We start from the raw sequence: 23,759 nt of genomic DNA on the forward strand, positions 1-23,759 counted from the left end.
CAATTTTCGAACGGAATACTCTTTTCTTTTCTTTAAAGGGTTGCGTTTACTGTTGGGCAGAAAAGCGAGAATGTTGATCAATGGTGTCATTCCGCGTGATCACGCTATGCGTTTTTGGGAGCGCGTTAATCCTCTCGAGTCGTTTCTTCTTATCCCGGGGAACATTACGAGGGCCCCAGATCCGTTGTTCAGAAAAGCCACATGTGTCTCTAATGGGTGCGCCGACGGACGGGCAGTACTTATCTCTCTCTCTCTGTAGCCCTCTGCTCTTTTGTGTGATTCCTCTCGCCGGGATCCCTCTCGTGTCCCTCCGTATCGCCGACGCGGGCTCAGGGCCGGCGCAATAAGCATCTGTTTCAATCGACGAAAACTGCGTCTCCGTTTAAATTGAACCGCTATAAGTTCGCTGACATTTTTCGCTCGCATGACTCGTGAGTTACATCCGACAAAACGCCTTCGAAACTGTTCCATGCGCTTCTACACCGATTAATCTTACACAATGAATGTTATCGTGATGAAATGACGAGTTCGGTATCATTTGCGAAAGTGCACGAACACTCGCCACGCTCAAATGCCTCGAACATCTTCGACAGAATAATCGCGCTCAATTTATTAGAACGACATCGTCGCTGGGAGACGAAGATGAAGAAGACGACGAAGAGACAATAAGAGGATTACGGGAACTTCTCCTGTCCGTCATTCAATTCCGCCGTTGTGCTCGTACTTGACAAAGGGGTGCTTTTTCGCACGGAAATACCGACGCCGCCGCCGCCGCACCTCATTCAAGCCGGATTAATCGACCGAAACGAGTGGTGCGAGGAGTGCCTCGGAGTGCGACGGACTCGCGGATCGTTCGTCATTCCGCATGATGCGTTTTTCCGCGGGGTGCCAGGGCGAATCGCGTCCCATGGGCGCCATACAAGCGAAGGCACTTTAATATTTAACATATCGTAGTTCGCCTATTGTTCAGCTCCATCTGCCCCTGAAGGTATATTTATGTAATTGAATGACAGAGTAGGCACTCGTGTCCTACATGTTTGTGACACATGTAGAATATTAGAAAAATGCACGAAATTCTATTTCATTGTTTGACCATCGGAAAAAATTCAGAAGGAAAAAAAAATTATTTCCATAGTTTTCGGGGATCAAACAAAAACCTCTCGAGAGATGGGTAGAGACCCAAAAGTTAGGAAAAAAGGAGGAAGGGAAAGGCAGAGAGCGAACGAGGTGCCGGAGATGGGAGATAGAAAGGTTTGCGAGGTCATGGTCAACCGATCTGGTCGACCGTGCTCGGTCACGTCAAGCTGCCGCGAGCCGAGCTTTTCGCACCGAGTCACGAAGCTCCCGCGTGCCAGCTTGCATTTTCAGCCCCGCTCGCTTTCGCTTCCCACGCTCTCTTAACTTCCTGCTGTCGCAAGCGCGAGCCTGACTAATCGATTCGGGCAGATCGAACGACCGATAAGCTATTGCTATCCTCGATGCACGGCCGATCGCGACCTGGAAAGATTGAAGGGCCGGACACAATGGACGGAACGGGGAACAGGGAACGGGAATGAGGAAGGCAGTTCAATATATATAAAACGTTCCTTACTCAACATATCGAACTACCTTCCTTATTTCCCGTTCCCTATTCCTTATTCCGGTCATTGTGTCTGGCCTTTGAGAGAGTCAGGGAGAATGCACGTACAGGATGGATCAAAACATATTTGCCTTGGTGAAAAGTTTTAAGATATTAAATGCAAAATCGATATCGTATACTTTTGTTCGTGAATCACTAGAATTTTTTTCAAGTATCAATAATTTTCGGCTTATCGCTGATAAATTCATCGAATTACATCGTACTTTTCTTCCCCCTGTTAAATCTATTTCTCGCAGTCGTTGGACGTTGTCTTTACTGCTCAATCTGTTATCGCCCCGAGCACCCTCCGGCTGCATTTATTTTTATCGTCCTCGCCCTATATATCGCCGAAGGGCATTTTTATTTTCGGCGGAGAGACACGATTTCATTGACACGAAACCGTCCCTCGACGCTGTCTTTACGGCATAATTATTGCCTTCCCGCAGGGATGACTGATCCGCGCAGTCATTTAGGCTTAGCGAGCTCCCAACACACTGCAGATGTTCACATGCACTTACACGTCACGCACGCCCATATACACGCGTTTATATGAGCGATAGCGCAATAAATATTCGAGGAAAAGTAAGATACAATTTGGAATAATAAGAAGAAAATAAGAACAAGATTAAGAACAAGACTATGTACGCGCTTGATGTAGATGGTACAAGATAGCGAAAGCTGAAACTCATTTTTCATTTATATCTTAATTTGAAACGAGATAAAAAAAAATTTCTTTATTGTCGAGACCGAGCTTGAGATCGTCTGACGTCGTTACGGACGCGTTATGATCGTCGATACGCGCGAAGATATCGCTTACTGCCAATTAAAAAAGGTCCCCCCCCCCTCATCGGAATATTCATTACCCGCGCTGATGGTATCTTACGTAACGTCGACTGATCTTTTCGTGCTTTCGACTATATTATCGTGCCCAGAGGCGCGGTCGATTTCACGATCGTTGTCAACTGTGTTATTATGCTCATAGCATAATCAATCTCCGAGTCACGAAGCGAGTTATTCTTCTGCAATGATCTTGATAAACAATAACTTTGGTAGAAATAAGACGTGCACTAGTTTTCCGATAGTAAATTAAAAAATTCCAAACAAGAGCGTTCCGTCTGTTTAACATTGATAGTCTAATTGCTTATCTACCAAATTGGCTTTGCCTATACATTTGCATATAATAGAAGGTTATACATCCAAGTTAATAGATGACATATTCGGTCGACCTAATCATGGATCTATGTGTGCAGCGATAAATTTGAGAAGATGCATTTACAGATATCTACAGATATATAAATTTATAGATTGCTTGATCTGAAAACCTGTTGGTCTATAAATTGTTAGGAACTTGTTGTAGATCAATAGATTGCTAGATTCACAATCTCCGCAAACTGAAAGAGAATGTACAGATCGGACTATCGCTCGGCTGTATCTTCGTTCTAGCCTATGCGCTCACGATAAACGAGTAGCTTTATAAGTTAAACGCACGATTATCGACATAAATGATCCGCGCAGTTCAATTAGAATTTAATTAAAAATGTATGACAGTAACGAAAGGCTCCATTGAAATGATATTTTCGCCGGTAGAGATCTAATCGTTAATTCTGACTAGTTCGTCTTGATTGTTTCCTTATCTCCGTCCATTTATAAGAGATCGCCGTCGTGGGGCGCGAATCCTCACGCAATCCTTTATCGAGCGCCGAGCTCGCGTTAGCTCCGCTGGATAACTATTTGTACGCTTAGATCGCGAAGGTTACGAGCGGAATGCATTCGGCAGATGTCGAGCAGCTGCCGCGGCAAATTGCCTTCGTGGCTTGCATTTAATTCGCGATCGGTTGTCTTCGCTCTAAGCCCCATCGAGCTAAGCCTATATCCGAAAGTCCCGCAGCTGTCTCGGACAACAGTGTTGACAGCGGTCGACACGGTTTTTGCCTATTGACCTCAAGAACCCTCTGCGCGTGAAGATCTAATTTTAATTCACTTAATAGTCGCCAATATTTTAATCAATCATCACATACAAGATGTCTCGAGTTCGCAAAATCGTTTGACCAATCTAAAGTCTTTCAGCCCACATTTTTTTTTTTGGACATTCTCTCTTATGTGTAACCCCCTATCAATGAAAAGATTTTACTATCCCGTATTTCCTTCCGAGGTAAATTCCGCGAAACTTTTCGCATTGCCGATCTTATAGTTCGAGGGCTAGCGATTGGCGCTTTGACATTTTTGCCAAAGCTAAACCTATTTGAAATTTATAGGCGCACGAGAAGAGGGTTGCGGAGAACCTTCCACATCGCTCAGTCGCGCGAAATTGATATTCTATACACGATATTCTGTACATCGTAACGTAAAAGAAAGAAGTTGTCGCGCGCGAGTACTTCGCTTTATAATAATTGAGCGTGCGTGATTATGTTATCTTGGCACACCCTCGCGATTTTAACGTTCGGCTCTGTCGATTTGCATCTCGTTGCGGCGCGTTCGAGCGCGAAGGAATTGCAAGGAGAGCCGATGACGCTATTAGCGCGGAGCTAGTCCTTAAGCGAACGACGCGCGCGCGCGCTTCATTTCACACTTCCACCTAAAAGTTTTCTCGTCGGGCTTAAAAGTTATTCCTCACGATAGCGGCGCGCATTGTCCGCTGGATTACGCCGTAAAATACAATATCTTATATTCGGATTAGGCGGGTTTAGAAGCGCATAACGAAGGACCTAGAGTGCCCCGCGGCCACGCCACGAGTCGTTCCGTTAGACTTGCGCATAGAGAACTCGAAGTGAAACGGTGCCCGTTTACAGACGTCTCGCCGGAGTCTTTACAATTCAAGAGTGATTAATTATTTGACGTTTCCTGAAAATAATCCAACATTGTCGGACGGCGAGAGCGTTGACACGCGTGTCGCTTGACCCTTGCGCGCTTTGCACGCATAACTCTGCGTATTACTTTAATTACTTTACCCTCTAATTTTCCAAGAAATAATTCGTTTCGACATAAAAACAACAAATTTTAATCATTTTTAATAAAGATGTATAATACATTTTTATCTTGTACACATATTCTTTCTCATTTTTGAAGCGACACAGTTTGGGAGGAAGAAAAGTCTTTCTATAATAAAAATAAGGGACAACATGTTTCCAGAAATTTCTTGCAACAGTATGCGCGATGGCAACATTGGTGCGTGCCTGTGCATAAATTTCAGAGACACGCAACTTCTCTGCGCACGCAGGATAGTGCGATTAGTCTGTAGCAACCTTCCCTCGGCGACTGCGTGCGGCTGCGACGTTAAAGTGACCGCGTCGGGCGGAATAAATTCGCGTCTCTGTCGGGGGTAGATAATGCGAGTTTATCGTCGACGTGTGTCCCTCGTGGCCCGAGATTAATTGGAAATTTAGGAGAAACATGGCCGTTTGACGCGGTTCGCGAAAAGGGACGATCAATACAATCGGGCATTGTCAAGATGATTTCGTATCCCATTATGTATTTTAAAATCTGACAGAAGCTCAATGCAAAATTCATGGTTTTTTTTAATTTTATTTCATTAAAAATTTTTAATTTACACGCTTTTTCAACATATTTTACTTGTTTCAAATTATAGCTTACAATTAGATATATTAGATAAAGTGTTCTGAAATCAACATCAATTTCTATTTCTTAATAAATATCCGCATATAAAATATTACACAAGAATTTTTTCAGAAACATTTACTTTTGATAACATCGAATAATTGAACTGTCGTGTCCCGCGATTTGTTAAAAAAATTTTTTTTTTCGAGAAAGACATCCTCTCAAAGAAATAAATAAGACAATACGGCATCTGGATCGTCTAAAGTTTTAAGCATCGGTTCTGAAAAAAATGAAAACTGGACATTGAAATTTGAGCGGAGGGAGAAGGGGAAAAAAGGCTGTTCGGGCCAACAACCCTCGTTACAACAACACGGGGCGGAATGTACTGGGTGAAAAATGCGGAGAGGGCATCGTGTGGGCGAGACGGCCAACGTAAACACGGAGGGACGAGCCACGCGCATCGGCACAATAAGTTATAACAAACGGCATTTCTACTCGCTCGTTCCCGTCGTATGGACTCATATAAGAGGGTCACGACGAGGGTGGCGAGAGGGGTCGGACGGAGGGCCACGCCTAACCGCGTAAAAATATCAAGGGCCGTGGGCGTGTTAGCCAGCTCCTCGTCTAGTAGTCCTCGAAACGAGACGATGAATACCGGAGTCTCTTGTCCCCGTCGCGTGGAGTGAGCGAGCAACATGTGAGAGGAGGTATATCGGGTTTTACGGCAGCCATAGCATCGACCAGGCATGTGACAATATTAGTATGTCTCTCGCGGGAAATGCGCCACGTGGTTTTATTCCGTGCGAAGTAAGTACGAGAGAAGAGCCAAGTTGAAATAACGGAGCACTAAATTAGCCCTCGAGCGGTATACGTTCGAGTTAAGCAGCTGGTATTTATTTTTTCGTCGTCTGCGAACTTGCGGATTCCTCCTTAAAATTAAAGTGCGCTCCAATTTTAAAAATTGAGATAAGTTCAACATACTCTCGTCTCTCGCAGTTTTTCGTAATTATCTTTTATTCTAGGAACATTGTCCTTTACAAAAAGCGCAACAAAAATTACAAGTATTAATAACACAGCCACATAAAAAACATGTTCGAGAGATTAGACCTATGTATTTTGAGGCTCTGAAACCGAATGTGACCCTAGAATTGTGCCATCAGATCAGGATTTTTATTACCCTCAAAAAATTGCCAAACATTCCTTAAAATTACACACTATTCAGCTTGATAAAAAAAATCTTGATCTGATGTCAATTCTGAAGTCATTTCGGTGTCAGAGCCTCAAAATACATATAGGGATACATGGGCCTAATCTCTCGGACATGATACTTTTTCTTTTTTGTTTGGCTATGTAATTGTAACATTTATAAAGGTTTTGAATTTTTTCGGACATAAATAAAATTTATTTTTGTTTTTTTTTGCAACACGCTATCTTGGGATCGATGAGTTAGGATTATTGGAGATGGACGGAGCGATTGTATTGTACGGTCACGGTTTAAACGGATAGAGGACCGTGTCGCATCAGCCAGTGGTCACTTCCGCTTGTCCAGACAGTCCGTCGCTGTTTCCTCTTCGAGGTGCGCTTTTGTCGCCTCTGTGACGCGCGTGCGATCAGAATGAAAATGAATAGAGTGGCTTGTTTGGATCGTGTCGGGCAGTGTCTCCCAATCTCTTCTTTTCAGAATATACAAGTATTTTCGAAGATCATAAATTTTCCATGTCACTCGCGTGAAAAATACTTATTGCTTCATTTATCAACTACTTCGGAAAAAGAGAAAGTCGACAGGTATAATTATACGCAGGGTGCACGACAGTTTATAATAAAATTCCATTCCATCGGATATTATTCGCGTGCACGTCAGAATCTCTCTCTCTCTCTCTCTCTCTCTCTCGCTGTCAGTTCTTTTAAAGTTTTGTTTAAAAAAAAAGGAGAAAAAGATCTCGAGATATGACGCGGGAGAAGACAACGAATTATTGAATGGGATACTTTAATACCGCATAGTAATAATGGACCTTATCGGTAGCTCGGTCACGTTGCAGTAGCGAACGCGGAAACCTCTTTGAATATTCAATGTATTTTATTCAGGAAAGATGGTCGCAGATACTACGCGTCGTAGGTAAGGATATTTTTGCAACATTATTATTCTTATTCTCGACATTATTGATGGCATAACGCGATTTGCATTCCGCGGACAGAAAAACGCAAGATATACATTTTACAGTGTCTTCATTATGACGCTGATGGAATTTTATTTTGCGCTTTTAAGCGTAATTTGAACTTCGATAAGAATACACACGTGCACGTACATAGGTATAGACCTACATTTAGGCGCTCGGTTTTTCATTATCTGGTTAACTTATGGTGAATGTTTACCTGATGTTTTATCCAATGGACTTCATCCATGATGATGCCATGAATGAAGCTTATTGGCTAAAACTTCAAATTAAATTTAACCATAAGTTAACTAGATAATGAAAAACCGGGTCTTAGTAATTTCCATAAACAAATATGATTGCGAGACAAATCGTAAACACGAAGGAAAGCAATAAAACATTTTTTGCTAGTGAGAGTTTGAGATATCACTGATCATAGATCTATTTAGAGCTTCTCCTTAAGTTTCCCGTCACTGTTTACGATGTGCTTTTTTTCGGTGTGAATCTCGGGGAAACGAGCAGAAAATCGAGTGTTTGAAAGTCCCTTCTGGTCGTTTACGCAATGGTACATCGCGCTTTTCCGGACCCTTCGCCGCTCGTAGAACCCTTGGGGGGGCTTCGCCCTTTACGGTAGCAGTAAAAACGTCTACCACCCATGCACTCGACTCAACGACGACGACGACGACGACGACGACGACGAAGCATGTAAAGTCGATGCATCGCTTTACGTAACACTCGATTTTACGTCCCTGCCTGAAACACTGCGGACCGTAGTAATAAAAAGACGCGATATTTCGAGACGCTGGCAATCTATCTCGCAGTATATCACTTTATACTTCAGCCACACTCTCCAAGAGTGCAGCGTGATACACATGATTTACGACCAGAACAAAATACAATTTCTGCCATAAAGACGCAACAGAGTTTTCCGAATAAGAAATATCAATTCTTTTTTAAATTCTTTTACTTTGTTAACACCTCTAAATGTCGCAGTTAAACTTCTGTTTGAGTTACCGTCGCCGCGGCTTTCGAAGACCAATACCGCTCGCCAGGCGGCAATTTATTTCTAAGATTTACGCGATGTTATACAAAATCTTCGTTCTACTCTTTGCGGCGAGGGAACGGAGACACGAGAATACATTTACGTGCGGTGGTCCACAATGGCCGGTGACACGGGAGGTCCTTTGCGGTCAATCGCTTCCTCGTCATCAGAATACGATCGCCTCACCTCACCTCACCTCACCACGTCAGGAAAGCTTTCGGATTCCGCGGCAAATAGACGGCCACCCGCGTTTTCGTTAAACGCCCCTTTGTTGGTCCTTTCTGCCGCTTCCGATGACTCAGCGGTAGCTTCACCGGTTACATCGTCGTGGTTTTATTCACGCGGCGGCTCTTCAAGGTCCGCGCTCTGTGCGAGCCGACTTTCGAGAAATCTCACGGACGATTCGTCGGGGGTCCGTCGCGGGGAGTCGTTTCTCGCTATCCTGTGGATAATGAATTCGGGCCCCGTTCTGAAGATCGGCGAGATCTACACGAGTCTACAAAAGATGACCGACTTAGGAATTATTTATTGCGAAAAGAACGTTGATCTACGATCCGGTAGTTCCGAGTCATACGACTATAAATCTTTAAGAACGATGTCTAATACCATGCCATACTTGAACTTTCTGCAACGTAATATTGATAAATTTCTCACTTGCTCTATTGGGAGAAATGGTTCTTATCAACTCTCTCAAAACTAACGAGTATTCACTTCTGAAGTATCTCCTTACGTATATTAATAACTTTCGAATATGCCGCTTATTCTAGACATAGAAATTACGACGCTACGCCGTCGAGTGTGCTTGCCGCGGGATACTGCGAAAAGTTCCTAGAAAGCTAATTAAGGGTGTATCTTGGCGAAACTTATGGTCGAGTCTCAAAGGTCGAGCAACGCGGTCGAGGCGGCGTATACTGCAATGTTAGAGCAAACAAACTTTCTTTGAGGAGTTCCGTCCTTACGATAACCAGAGACGAAATATTTTTAAAAAGACAAGGCTGACGAGAATAAATGTAATTTCCGCCCATCAAAGTCAAATGCGTCCTTTCCAGCGCGTAAAACTTGGCCGCAAAAATCAGGCTGTATTCTGGGAAAATGTAACAGATTTTTTTATGAGAAATGAAGCTAAAACGGCGCTAAGGAGAAACATAAAATTTAAATTAGGAAATCGCGATATATAGATATACAGTTAAAAATAAAATGCTAATTTTAACCTTTTTTTGCATGTCCCAAAAAGTCCACTCTACATTTTAAGTTAAAAGAACTCTTGTTCATTGTGTTACTTATTGACAAATTAAAAATGTTAAATAATTGACACAATAATTTACATTTATTTACGTTATTATGACTTTAAATGTGATATACATATAAATTATGTGTTACATATAAATTATTTAAAAACTACATGGAAGAGTAGTTACAATAACTCATAGGAAATGGAATATTATTTTGAGTACTTTTAACATTCTAAAACGTTGAAGTAAATCTCCAAATAATCATGTTAAATTAATTTTGAGACATGTCAATTATTTAAAATAATTTTGTGTTAAAAGTACTCAAAATAATATGCCATTTCCAAGAGACATACGCAAAGTGTTAATTTATAAAGTTGACATAAGTGCAACACATGAGAATGTTATCAAAATAATAACTTATCAGTGGTATATTAATTTTACATTGAAGTGGTAATCAAAACGTGGTAACACAAGAAAATTTCAACATATGGACGCACAATTTTTTACTGCGTAGAATAAGGATTTGACAGAAAGACATTCAACGCCGCGGAAAGATCAATTAACTTTTTACCTCTCATTTTATCTCTTCATTGTGTCTTACGCATTCGGTTCATTATTCGGTGGTAAGCGGGGTGCCGGGGCATGCTTATTTACATAGGCACAATCGCTGCTCTCTGGAGAGGTGCGTTCCGTAACGCTCGGACGGTGCATCATCGCCGAGGCAGGCGTACTCTCGAGTCGCGGATGTCCGATGATTCAAGCGCGAAATCCGCCATTGAGCGTCCAGACGCCGCATCGTCGCGCGGACGTTTACGCGGACCCGTGCCAAGATTTATCCGCACTCGCGACGTTACTCTGCGTCACCCTTTCTCCGTGCACACGGTCGTCGCTTTATTTCAGAGTACTGTCGCGGGAGGACATTAGAATAGAATGGAATACAGATAGAATCCGTATTATACGAGTAACAGAATACCTGGAACTTTCGTCTTTACGATTTTTTTTTATCAGGGAAATGTCAATTGCGCGATGGGATACGTTCTATTAATTCTAACGAAGCTGAATAATGACATGAACATTCGTATTATATAAATGTCCGCAGGCACATTTCATATTTACATTTTTACTACTGCGGTTCTGCGTTTTATTCATTCAACCGTGATCGCATCCATGAATGTTTTTTTTTTATTTTTTTGCTAAAGAGCAATGTTGTTGCATGACAGATCGTCACGTTCAGTTCAGCATGGGACGAAGATCTATCTCGGATGACCTAGAACCCAACCGGATGTCCTTCGTGTCGCTTATCTTTATTATTGCGTATGTCCGGAGAGTTACGAGAGCAAGTAAATAAGTGCAACATTCCATTCTTTTTATATCCTTTCTCGTAAAAACGCAATTTCTGCCCCCTTCTCTCTCTCTCTCTCTCTCGTCTCTCTTGCGAAAACGCAACTCGCAACAACGGATGCAGTTTCTTTGACGGTCAGGGCCGGTGGGTGGCAGCGAGGTAACCAACCTATGGTCGGCTTAGAATAGAAGCCGACTCTTCCATCGGTCTCTCTCCGCTCCGCGATCTATTTATAGTCGGCGACTTTGATCTCTCTCTTTCTCTCGTTCTCCTCACGAGTTCTCTCCGTCGACACGTAATTTTTATCAATGCCGCATTCACCCGAAATCATAGTCCTCTATGATTACATTGTGTTAAATTTGACAACAAGAAATGAGAATTATATCAATCTTTTCTACACTTCTACGTTGAACGTACAGGGTAGCCAGAAAGCTACGCAAGTTTTAAAACTTTAATAACTCCAAAACTATTCAAGATAATTTATTCAATTTTTTTTTAATGACAAAAAATGTATGGGATTTATTATTCCTAATAGTAAATATTTTCAAAATGGCCGTCATTGGCCTGGATACATACTCCAAGCGCTTGAAAACATTTCATGTAACGGCCTCCATCGTTGCTTCAGGGATTTCACGAATGAGTCGTTCAATGACTTCTTTGAGTTCTTCCACTGTTTGGGGGTTGCATTACAGTTGATTGCTGAATGCTTGATTGACGGTTCACTTGGGTACGATATGCCCTAACTGTCGCCGCTCCGCTTGATCCATTTTGGTAAAAGAGCTGGACAATCTTTACTCGATCAGATGAACAGTACAAGTTGACGCCATTTTAAAAATGACAATGTACTCATCAAATGGTGTTAATAAAATCCCATACGTGTTATATATGATTCCCATAGCAACAGCATTACTTTATTACAAGTTTTTAAATAGCGCAAAGTTGAAAACTTGCGTATCTTTACGGCTACCCTGTAGTATTCGCTTAAACAAAAAAAAAAAAGAGGAAAGATATTCAAACATTTTTGTATTTACATACAAAGATTGCGTTCCTGATATTATAAGGAGAAATATAGGCACGCTGTAAATGAAAAAATAAAATAATCTCTGCTGCTGTGTAGAGAATTGTTCTCTAATGGAATGGAAAACCATCTCGATATTTTTGTAATTCATCCGCTTGTATTTTTGTAACGGCTTGTAGGCTGAATTCTTTTTTTCTTTTTGGCGTGTGACAAACAACACGTGACACGCAGTCTGAGCCTAATTCGAGATCAGCCTGCCAATACTTTCGCTTCCGCTTTTGGTTCCGGCACCCGTTTGTTAAGGGATAAGTCCAATACGTTCCCCGTATATATTCGGAACAGAATATATATAATCTCTCTTCTCTATTTTTATGTATGTGCGCGCGCGTATGACCAACAGCTGTACCGTTTCTCATGTACACATGAACTCTAAAGCCGACAAAAATTTAATAATTCGTCGAACAAGAGATAATTAATAATTCTCAATTTCCAATATGTAATAATAATTACAATTTTTATTACGTCAATTTACAGTTTAATTTATATTGTCTCTTTTAATTAAAATGTCACATTAATTTGCAGTCCACAAATTTTTACATAAGCGCAATTGTTCAGGATTTATAAAAAAAAAGTAAGATTTCTTTGTTTTTCGAAGATCTTTTTGAAAACTTTGTGATTATTGGAGCTGTGAGCGTGTCGCAAGGACTTCGCGTTCGTTTCCTGTCGTACTCTGGCGAGTCCGATCTTTCGTAAGACGACGCTATAGAGGAGTCTGCTATATTTAAACCGACGTCGGGCCACAGACCTATGATTGGGATGCATGGATACGCGATGGGACGTGCCTGACGAACGGAAGTTCATTGCAAGCTGCAGCGAGGGGAACGGTAAGCTGTTGCATCGCGGTGGGCGAAAGGGAATCGTGGGCGACTCGAAATGACTTTTTTTTTTTTGACACGAGCCTTCGACAGTACCAACAACACTGTACCGTTATTTTTAAAGCCGCGTGTCGCCTCCCAATCTCAAGTCGAACGACAATTTTCACAATCTGAAAATTAGGATAACGAGAGCGGTCGTTCGAGATCACGTGGGCGTGAATACGGAATCGCGATGTGAAATCAGATAACATCTCAAATGCATGAAACAGGACATTTCTGGGCGTCGGATCCAGTAACGATGTAAAATTAACTCTCTACAGAAACGTGAGAAAGTGAGTTAGTTTTCTATTATACGCTTCGTCCGATGCACGCGACATGCCAAATGACATTTCGTGAGAGAACGAGTGCGCGGGCGCGCGTCCATCGAGATCACCATCGCGTCGCGTCGCGTCGTCGTCGTCGACGAGCTGGAGGAGGTCGTACGGAAAAGACGGTTCGCCGCTCGACGTTCGATGCAATTACGAGCGAATTGGAGCATCTATGCGCGAGCGTGAGCGCGAGTCGCGTCGCGAGCGAAATAGCCATTTCCGCGAAACGAGTCAATTCTCCGTTCCGCACGGATCCAATATCGTTCAATTGCCGAAGGCGGTCGCGAAGAGACTACGGGAAATTGCGAGAGACCGTTTGCGTCACTATACTTATACTCGCGCTTGTTGACCTTTCGTGGAAACAATGCAGCCACGTAGCGCTGCCAGACAAAATGCAGATCTACATTTTAATTGGCAATGTGGCAAAAGATAAACTCCTCCCCCTCCCCCTTCGAACGTTCACAATCGAGAATAGAGTATTTCCGTAGGTAGGAGGTCTCTCGTTGAAAGCGACGTTCCAGTTGCCTTGCAGAATTCTACGTGTTGGAAGTTGGAATTAGAACGTCCGATCCGACAACTAAAACACGGCTTTATCTTGGCGCGCCAGCGAAACCGGCGTGAATCCGACCGATAAAATTACGCTCGCGCGAGTCTACGGTTTGTGCCGCTGATCCTGAGCGCGACGGGAGCAGAATAACCATGAAGAGCGACGTGGGGGACTCCGCTAATCAATTTGACGTAGTTTATAAAATAATTAACGACTTCAATTACTGCGGTAATGGCATCTTTGTTGTTTCCCCGTCCGCGCAGGGGAAGGGGAGACGTGATTACGGAGATGCCCTGTATTCTAACGGAGCGGAGCGAGAGGAAGGGCCCTGTTCATGTGAATGCGCGCATCCGCGTAAAGGTACATATACCCACGTGCAACGGGCGTGGAGACGCGGGTTTAATTTCCAACGGATACCCCGAAGCCACGGGCTTTATAACGGTATCCCTTATTACGAATCGCAAAACTTTCAACTCGCCCCCCCGGGCGAGCTTGCTTAATTACTGGGTCATTGCTAATTAAGCAACCGTCATAAATCCAGCCCTCTGATGCCCAACATCAACAGCGTTAACCGAAACATTTTTCATCGTTATTGCTCGACGTTATTGCTCTGTTTTTATGCTTGGGAGCGGAGGCGAAATTGTAATTAGAAGAAGTCAATTCTCGGGGAAGCGAACACCCTTAAGAAGAGAGAGAGAGAGAGAGCGAGAGAGAGAGAGAGAGGGGGGGGAGTGCTCTGCGTTGAAAGTTACGAAGCATACATCTCTCGACAGTATCGTCGGTGCGTCACGAAATACATATAATTATTCAATATTACTATTTCGGGTGTACATAAATTATTCGTGCGTGATATCAATGTTGAATTTTAATGAACGACGACATGAATATTGATATCCAGTTTCCAATATTAAATTCTAATATAGAGCATTAATATCACGATGAGAATTTCGTGTCACTTCACCATAGAACACTCGTTGTATCCAGATATCTTGCGTACACACGGTTCATCGAATATAATTACGCAGCGTTAGCGTGTTCATCGCGCGGAGTTTACGCGTTACGTGAGCTGCAATTACGTCTTTACGAAATCAATCTTCCTTTTGCGCCTTTCCACTTTTTCTTTTTTTCTTACCGTCGATAACACGCAGGGCACTTTCCTTGTCAACATCACACCTGTCTTCCCCAGCTGCGATACCATTCTTTTTTCATAAATATTAATATCGATTATCGAGCGCTTTCGGAGCCGTGGGGGCATGTGGACGCGATGACTCGCGGACGTTTTTATCACGGTGGACTACGTCGCGTAGATAACCGGCATCCTGTTTGCCCATTGTGTTACGCCAGAGCCGCCGCCGGCCATCCATCGCTAGGCATAACGGCGCCTCTATCTTCCGACCGTATTTTTCTCCTTTCTTTTTTTTTTATGGAAGGATCGGGGAAGGGCGCGCGCATACGCGCGGAGTCGTCGGATAGCGCTTGCACTTTTTCTTTCGATGCGTCCGACGCGACGGACGGTTCGCGCGCGCAGCCGAGAAATGCAGCGGCTGCGAAGCACACTCGACGTTCAACGAAGCCAATCTTAACGCTCGGCTCGTTAAATCGTAGCGAAGGGACGGTAGCGTAGCGGTTTGCCGGTTCAAGGGGCAACCGGGCCTTTTATCACGCTGTTCTATAACGAGACGATTCCGTTGGCTTTTTATTTCACCGCAGTCGTCGAAGCGACGTAATATATCGCCGATCGCTGCTCTCTGCGAAAAAATTCTATCTCGATATATCTTGTCCTAATTGTGTGTCTCAGGTGTGATAATAGTCGACTGAATAAAAATCAGGCGAAGATATTATCGCAGGAAATAGACAAACATTTTAACAAGAATCTAACGCGATATAGGTAACGCGATCTTCGAAGAAAAACCAATATTTGCGAACGATCGAAATTAACGACGCTAGAAATCACTCTGAAAATCTCCGAGATTCTCTTATCGGACATCTCTTGCGATTCAATAATTTTCATCTGTCAGGTGTGTAAAAAATTGGAACTAACAAATAGATTAATTCGACGATTTGAACGCTCGAGTAAGCGAACTAGATCAGATTAATAATTCGTCCGATCGAGTACAATCGTGAAAGGCGGATGTGTAATAGCGAGCGAGCAAGATTAGTAACTACATATATCTTCACGTGCTCGCTGTAGATGTTTCAGTGGATTGAAAAAAAAAAAAAAAACGACGGCGACTTCCTGATGCGTGGTTCTTTTAATAATGTAGCGGTATCCTTGATTTCGCCAAGTTCTCTTTTTTTCCGTCATGTTTTATATCTCTTCCCGACGCGGGTGGATTCGCGTGTCCATTAGCATTATTAAGGCGTTCTGTATCGGCCGAGATTACATCCGGTCGAGCTAAGCCACGCTCGTTGAAATTAAATTTCTGTATTTCAAAAGATAACGAAGTCGATTTCCCAAATCCGGAAATCACGTAATTGAATACGTGTCCAAATTAAAGGTAGACGTAATTTTATTATATAACAATCAATCAGTTAATTGCGTCGTCGTTCAATTAATTAGCCTCGGTGGCATTATTGGAGCATTATCGCTCATCTAACGCGGGTTAAACGTAGAATTTTATTGACATCATTATGGGAACTATATTTTACTAGCGCGCGAGCAGGAAGTGCAATATTTTCTCATCAAAATAAAATTACGGGAGCTCGAGAGCTTGCAAACATCTGCGTGGTGCCGGATATGAATCTTGTCGACGTATTTTGCAAGCGCAGAACGCGTTGATCGCTCGCTACCGGTGTGACCGATAAATCGTTACCAGAAACCGGAGTTACCGGAACCCTACGTTCCGGTTCTTCAAACACCGTTTTATCAGGACGAATAATACCCGACCCGAGCGAACTCGACGGGCTCGCCGGTCGCGCGGCGGTGAACCAAAGATAAAGCACGAATCACCGAGTGCGAGCTCGACCGAAACGCGCGTTATCGCGAGTTTGATCGTATATAATTCGGATGCGGCAATTTCAAAAAGGTATACAGCGGCAATCGCGCGAGAAACGCGTGTGCGGAGCATTCATCACGAAATATCAGTTCGCCGCGTGTGATCTCTGAATAGTGTGTGCATTGCGCTATCCACTTTCAAGTTGCAAATCACTGATTATAGATACTGTGATTTGGAGAGACACCTTTATTAGGTGTCAAAATTAATCGACTCAATTGAAATGCAGAGACACGTGAAAATATAAATGGATGAATGGCAAGCCTCGGTCAGCGCTCCATAACGCGCGATATTAAATTACACGCTACGTTTTTATTGAATGTTTATTTCACACGTTGAACTTTACATTTGATAACCTCAAGATACAACAAACAGAATGTTTGTTTTTACGCTTGTCTCCTTATTCCATTAACAAATTAATTAATTGTCAGGTTATCGTATTATCAGTCTTCATGAACTTTGAACAATTTTGAAGTTACACGTGATACGTTGGGATTGTGTTAGCTGGCATTTTTAACGTACGAGTAATACATCGTTGTAGTATTCAATAAATAAGCACGTTTAATTGATACATAATTGTCATGATTAATAATAACAAATGGTTATAACTTTTTATCCGGATGCAATCATTAAGGCATGCTAATGACACCCGATAATGCTGGCAAGCGCTTTTGTAACACTTCGCTATTGATACACTTGATAGGGTGTCCGCGATTGATGATACTGCGGGTACCCTCGTCGCGACAGATTACAAAAGACGAGATCGAGTCAGCGCGATGAATATTAGGGCAGTATTTTTACCGGAACTGAAGATTCGATCTCATTCATCAGAACTGTCTCCCTATACATTCACACAGAAGGGAAAACGTTAGAGATAATGGGTAAAAATAGAGAAATATCGATAAAGTTGTTCTATAAAAAAAAAAGCCATTATCGAGAACTACCATTAAAAGGAAGTCATTTAATCAACGTAATCTCGTTAAATAAACTCGTAAAATGAACTAGGAATAAAAATGTCGAAGAAATATATCTTGTAGCACTTTGTTGTTAGATATTTAATTTATTATATATTTGGATTGATATTTTTACATTGTGCCAGCGAAATATCAAAATGTGTAGCACTATCTTATAAACGCGCTTCATTGCTAGCTAATCGTGATACTTATCGTTGCAAAAAAGTTTGATTGGTCAGTATACATTTCGATGTTCTGTATACATTCCGAAACGAATTATGACAGCAAAGCTCTTGTTGATACCGCAATGCGTACTGACAAACGAGTTAGACGACCATACGAACGCGGATGTTAACGAATTATTTTGATTGAGACTTGTCGGAATCTCTGCTGGTACCCACGTAACTAAGGGAAGTGAGTAAGTAGCACGGTTAGGCCTCGACCAGCATCGGTACGACGATTTCAGAGGCGAGATCGATCTAATTTACCGCACGAACCGGCAGGATGTTCCTCGTTCCCTCGCAAGGATCGCACGGTGATAAGCGGCGAACTTGAAAGGAGCGCTTCTTCCGGACCGTAACTTCCCGTGAATTTGACGCTAGGGTTGCTTGATTAGAATTATAAGGCCGATTAGGAGCGTCTGATTTGTCGAAACAGTCGCTTCTACGATTCGCAGTCTGATGAAGGACTAAGAAAATTAAGAAATAGAAAGACTATGTATAATTTCGAAATATATTTAATTACTAAATCTGAAGGACGTTTGATTAAAAAGATTATATAATACATAAACTTCACCAATGAGTGATAAATTAATAGATAATAAAATTTTTCAAGATTTTGTCACGAACTCTTTATGAAATGTATCATCGAACTCATCACTTTATCAAAATCCTAGCATTGCAAATAATTTGTGTCACACGATCAAGTTGTTTTAATCAAAGAAATTTATTCTCACTCTATAGCACGGAGGACGACCGGTTCCTTTCTTTTTTCCACACATACAGATGACCTCGAAATTTTTCTCATTGTTTATTTTTCCGATGGGCACCTCTGAAAGGAGGCTATGCATTACGTGGGTATTGTTCGCGATGTCTGTTGAGATTTCACGCTCGTCCGCGCGAAGGGCCACGCGCGCTGTAACATCTTATCTTCGAGAAGGTGCGATGACATCGTGCGTGCGCATGTCCCTAATGCAGCGTGCATTGTATCGGGAATCGTAAGTAACGATAGGTTTTTCTCGTATCAATACATGTGGGTGTGTGTACATACGGGGCAACCTGCTGCATCGCGCAGACTTCAATTTCGAACTTAATAAAAATGTGAAGAAATCGTCTCAAAATCACATTACGACAGACGTGCTAAATACAACACAATTTATAAAAATGCATAATTTTTCTCAACATTTTTTTTTAATTTTACAGATATAGAGAATAAATTAGATTCAAGAGTATTCACAAATTCAAGGGTAAACCGATTTTTCAAAATTATTAGAAAAATTCCTGAATGAAAATTTATGCAATAGCTTTGAAATGCCAGTATAGACGCGGACGCGTCTTTGCACCGGATATGTAAACACGTGATGGAAGCACGTGAGTGTGTCGTCGCGATGCATATTTATTCTTCAACGTGTTTCGCAGCCGGCCGACGACGTCCCTCGAACATCGCGAATATTTCTCTGTCGAAGAACGACGTACGACAAGATGATTTCCTGAATCGCGAGAACACTCAAACAGTCCACGGGCTTCCGTGGTAAAGTTATTGTATGTATTCAATACGGGCTATTGTGCAGCAGCGCTCCTAACACGCGCTCCGTCCACAAGAACACTATGGAGTCCAATATTATTATTGAATTAAACTCTGAATTAAACTTTGTGCACATTTGACATTTCCGAAATGTAATATAATTTCTTCCACAAAATACGAAAAATGTACAAAGATTTTTGTATCATTGAATAATTTTTTTAAAATGTTCAGTATCGTACAAATTATGCTGTTATTTTATGCTGTTAAAAGATACGGGTTTCTTTTATTCCAATCGTAGGTACAAAAAACTTTTTCATTTTCAATATTTGCAAGATCATTGAAGAAACACGGTAACAAAGTTTCTCCTTGAAATATTTCAATGTTGATGTGGGAAAAATCAGAGCTACATTTAGCATTAAAAGCGCGAGGAAGATACACGCGGCCTCGGTTTCGAATCGGATTCGTTTTTCTCGTTGCTCGCAAAACGAAGAGTGTGAGAGTCCCGTAGGGAGCACCGCCGGCCTCGGCAACGAGTCTATAATTACCCTTTCCCTTTGCATCCTCTGCTTCTGCCACGTTTCTGGGATTTCTAGACCAGAATACGCGCCGCCGTGTTCTCAGCCACTTGGCGAAATTGCGCGCGGGACTCGTGAAGGAACTTCGCAAGCTTCATAAACTTTTCAACTAAGCAAATTTTAACTTCGTTCAAAGACTCGAGTTTAAAGACGATTGTATATTGTGTTGATTTCATCGAATTCGTCAGCCGAACTCTAAACGATTTGTTCTGTTAAACGTTTGCGAGACGGACGATATTTTTCGGAGTGGAAGAATCGGATTGCAACGTTAGCGATTGACGTGAAAGGGTTCGTATGCCTCCATGAATGTATTTATCGGACACGTGTAAGTGCTCGCACACACGGATGCTCTTCACAATGCGACTGAGTGCGGCTATTATTCTTCTAAAATCAAACCTTGATACACTATTGGAGACAATTAAATTGTTTTATAATACGGAAAAGCAAAAGAGAATGAGGTAAAAGTGGTTTTTTTTAATATCTAAAAAAATTGCGAGTTACACAAATATATAAACATTTGCGATTCAGATATATTAATTACGCAAATTACACAAAAATATCAGTAGTCCATCAGTAATTGATCGACAGTAGGCGCGCTGTTCTTTCGTCCCAAGGAAAAAATTAATTAAATAGTTACAGTTCATCGCACTGTATAAAATTTATAAAGATAAATCGCGCTCAACTATAGCATTATATTTTAATAATGTAAATACACGATATATTTACATATCGTATTTATTACTAATCGTATCGATTGACAATACTGCATTTGAATGATCGTCGAATCACTTCGCTCGACATGTCATCCCTCTCGAGGCAAGCTCGTCGAGGATTAATTCAAAGTCCCACCTTCTTGTAACGTGATTGCCGCAGGGGATGCGAATGCACGCAATCGTGGTTGTAAACAGGGCTATCGGTTTGTTCACCGACGCGCCGGGATAAAATAGCAGACAAAATATACGCTTACGATACGGTAAAGCCTTTGTTGTTAATACAGCAGAGAATTACAGTTATTTTAACGATAAGAAAATTGGTTTGTTACAGTATATTATCGATGTCTAAAATTAATAACAATATTGTTCTCATTATATAATATTAATACAATAAAAAATTTAAAGATTTCTACTTGAAGATTATTTGAGAGATCGTATTATTTCGTATTCTTTTTTGTTTAGAGTTTGACAAATCGAAAATAATTACATTCTCGTCGGAAGTTTCGTATCTCTAAGAATGTTTTCGAAGAACTTCCGTGCAATTTCCAAGTTTCGCAAAGCTTTCTTGGACTTGGCTAAGAAAAAATTCCATTCTTCGGTAAAAGGATCGCCGGCCAAGGACACTGTAGTGTTCTGACTAGAATGATACGCAGGGAACAAGGCGTTGCGTCCGGTGTTCCTGCGGGAACCGACGGAATCGATAGGCGCGCAGGCGCTTCTGATGCCAGGAATCGAGAGAACGAGAAAGAGAAAGAAAGAGAGAGAGAGAAAGGGAGGCGGAGAGGTCCTCGGTGCCGTCCTCTATGCGGCGGAGGGAATCGAGAGGGCGAGTGGGACGTGGACCGACCGGCCTCCACGTTGAATCCCTCGCGGATCAGCATCCAGTGCTCGTATCACAACGACAGCCGCGATACCGCGTCCGTCCGCGCGTTTCCAGCCGTCCGTTCCCTTCAACCCGTGCGTTGCGATCTAATTAATCCTACAGCAGCGAGGTTAACAGTAATAGTGGCTGTAGACAGAATAGCTCAGATTCTACCTTGAAGATGATTTTTTTTTTACAGAACTCTCATTAATTCAACCCAATTACTCTTGACTATGGAAATTTCTAACATTAAATAAAGCAAAGAAAGTTTCTCATTAAATTTTAAAATTCCATTCAAACGTCTGAATATATTTACGCAATGGAAAAAATCTGTTATGAAAAGATTCACGAAAGCGATATAAAATCATAGTGAGGAGTAGTGCCACTATTACAAGATTGAAAAAATGATCAGACACTTGAAACGATTCCCTTTTTGAAAAAAAAAAAGATTGCAGAAAGCGCGGTGTTAATAACGCCGTCTTTAGTTTCTTGGCGATTTAAATGTTATAATAGTGCCGTTACGTTGTTATCCTTGGAAACACCATGCTTATTGAAAGAGGGTAACTGCAAGGCGGACCGTTCGACCGTCTCGATCCGTCCAAAATCGAAATATGTCGAGTGTTAACGAAGCCGTCCACGTGCGACGTCCGGGCGTCGATGAAGCCGCACGAGTTGCGGGCGCCAAGTAATCTTCCGCAAAGTTTGAGGGAATAATCGCGATTCCACCGCCTGCCAAATGGACAGGCTATTTCGATGGAAGAGCCATAAGGCGCAGGAAGATGTGAGTACATACATACGACGCACGTCTCATGGATTTACATTTGGCTATGCAAATCGCTCGCATGTGGCGATAAAGGTCCCAAAGGAGCCCGGTTGAAGTTTCACGATAACGTTAAACGACGCCTCGTTTCCAACTATTTCTGCTGGATAATGCTGCGATAAACTGAAGAATCGATGCTTAAAAAGTAATATTTTTAAAGCATTCGAGAAGCGTCTCAATTTTCCGCGTGGTTCTCTTTTGTGGAATTCTCTGTCGTTTAGTAAAATTTTTCAACTGCACACCTTGCCTAACTTTTATTATCTCCTTGTTATAAGGCTTTAATACTGCGTACTACACATAATATTTTGTGTCAGAAATTCCAGTTTATTACCATTATTATATTATACATTTATATTTTAACAATTTTATTTATCTCTTCCTCTCTCTCTCTCTCTCTCTCTCGCTCTCTCTCGGAAGGTTGGAATGAAGATCACGATAAGATCGCGATAGAATATTATTAAAAACTATGGAATAGCGTTGTCGAGTTCCAGAGTTTAATGTAACCGGTGATAGTACGGAATACGTGAATACGCACGAAACGAGACACGGGCGTAACGTCCGCGGGTTTCGCGTTACAGGAAGAGCATTATCCGTGCGGATCTAATTGTTGCGTCGGTTGGCCGAATGATGGTTAACGGGTCGTTCACCACACCCACACCGAGCTCATCGCCGATACGGTACAAGTATCGGATCCAGGAAGCGAACACGAGCCATGAATGCAATTAAAAATTTGACAGTCCGAAAAAAATTATACCACAGATAGCGATATAGGTGCCTTTAAATGCAAACGTCAACGGAATTGTAAATGGTTTTCCTTTTTATTTTATAATTGTTTCTCACAAAGGAACAAAATGATATAAATTTACGATAATAAAATAATAAACGAGCGTGATTAACAATTTGGAAAATTTGCCGAGGAATATCCTTCTCCCCCTCACCCTTTAAATATATCTTCATTTTATGAATTATATCAAATACACTGGCGCGTTTGCAAACCGCAATTGAGGTCGTGTGGCACGTGTAATTTGTAATAATATAATATCGTGAAATTCTCTGTGGTTGTGTATTGAAACAAATATTCTGCATCTGAAATATCTGGTGATTAACACACATACACACACGGGACTTCAGGTCTATACCTAAACGAACTCCCGGGCTGCTAACTATAATTTCGCAATGCTCAGAGAACAATGCGCGCTTGTGTATTCATGCTTCCATTGCCGCTGTTTATAAATTCTTCTAGACAATTTACGACGCGCCAGTTTCCTTTTGACATCAAGGTGGTAGTGCGGTCTATTTACATTGTATCGAGCTACCTAGTTCGCGCATTAAACTTCAGTGACCCAGTAG

General features: G+C 41.9%; 1 protein-coding gene across 6 annotated transcripts in view; it reads left to right on the forward strand.

Moving 5' to 3' along the window:
* LOC105197401 (amyloid beta A4 precursor protein-binding family B member 1-interacting protein) overlaps nt 1-23,759 on the forward strand; it is a 129,149-nt gene that overhangs the window by 77,704 nt on the left and 27,686 nt on the right. Inside the window, exon 1 of one of the 6 annotated variants that reach the window (XM_026131241.2) lies at nt 21,216-22,370. The exons of the other annotated variants lie outside the window; for them this stretch is intronic. Within the exon in view, the coding sequence (XP_025987026.2) occupies nt 22,326-22,370 (45 nt within the window). The 5' untranslated portion in view covers nt 21,216-22,325. Of the gene's footprint in view, nt 1-21,215; nt 22,371-23,759 lie in introns of those variants that run through there. 6 annotated transcript variants of the gene reach the window in all.

Source organism: Solenopsis invicta, chromosome 2, assembly GCF_016802725.1.
Source record: "Solenopsis invicta isolate M01_SB chromosome 2, UNIL_Sinv_3.0, whole genome shotgun sequence".
Lineage (NCBI taxonomy): Eukaryota > Metazoa > Arthropoda > Insecta > Hymenoptera > Formicidae > Solenopsis > Solenopsis invicta.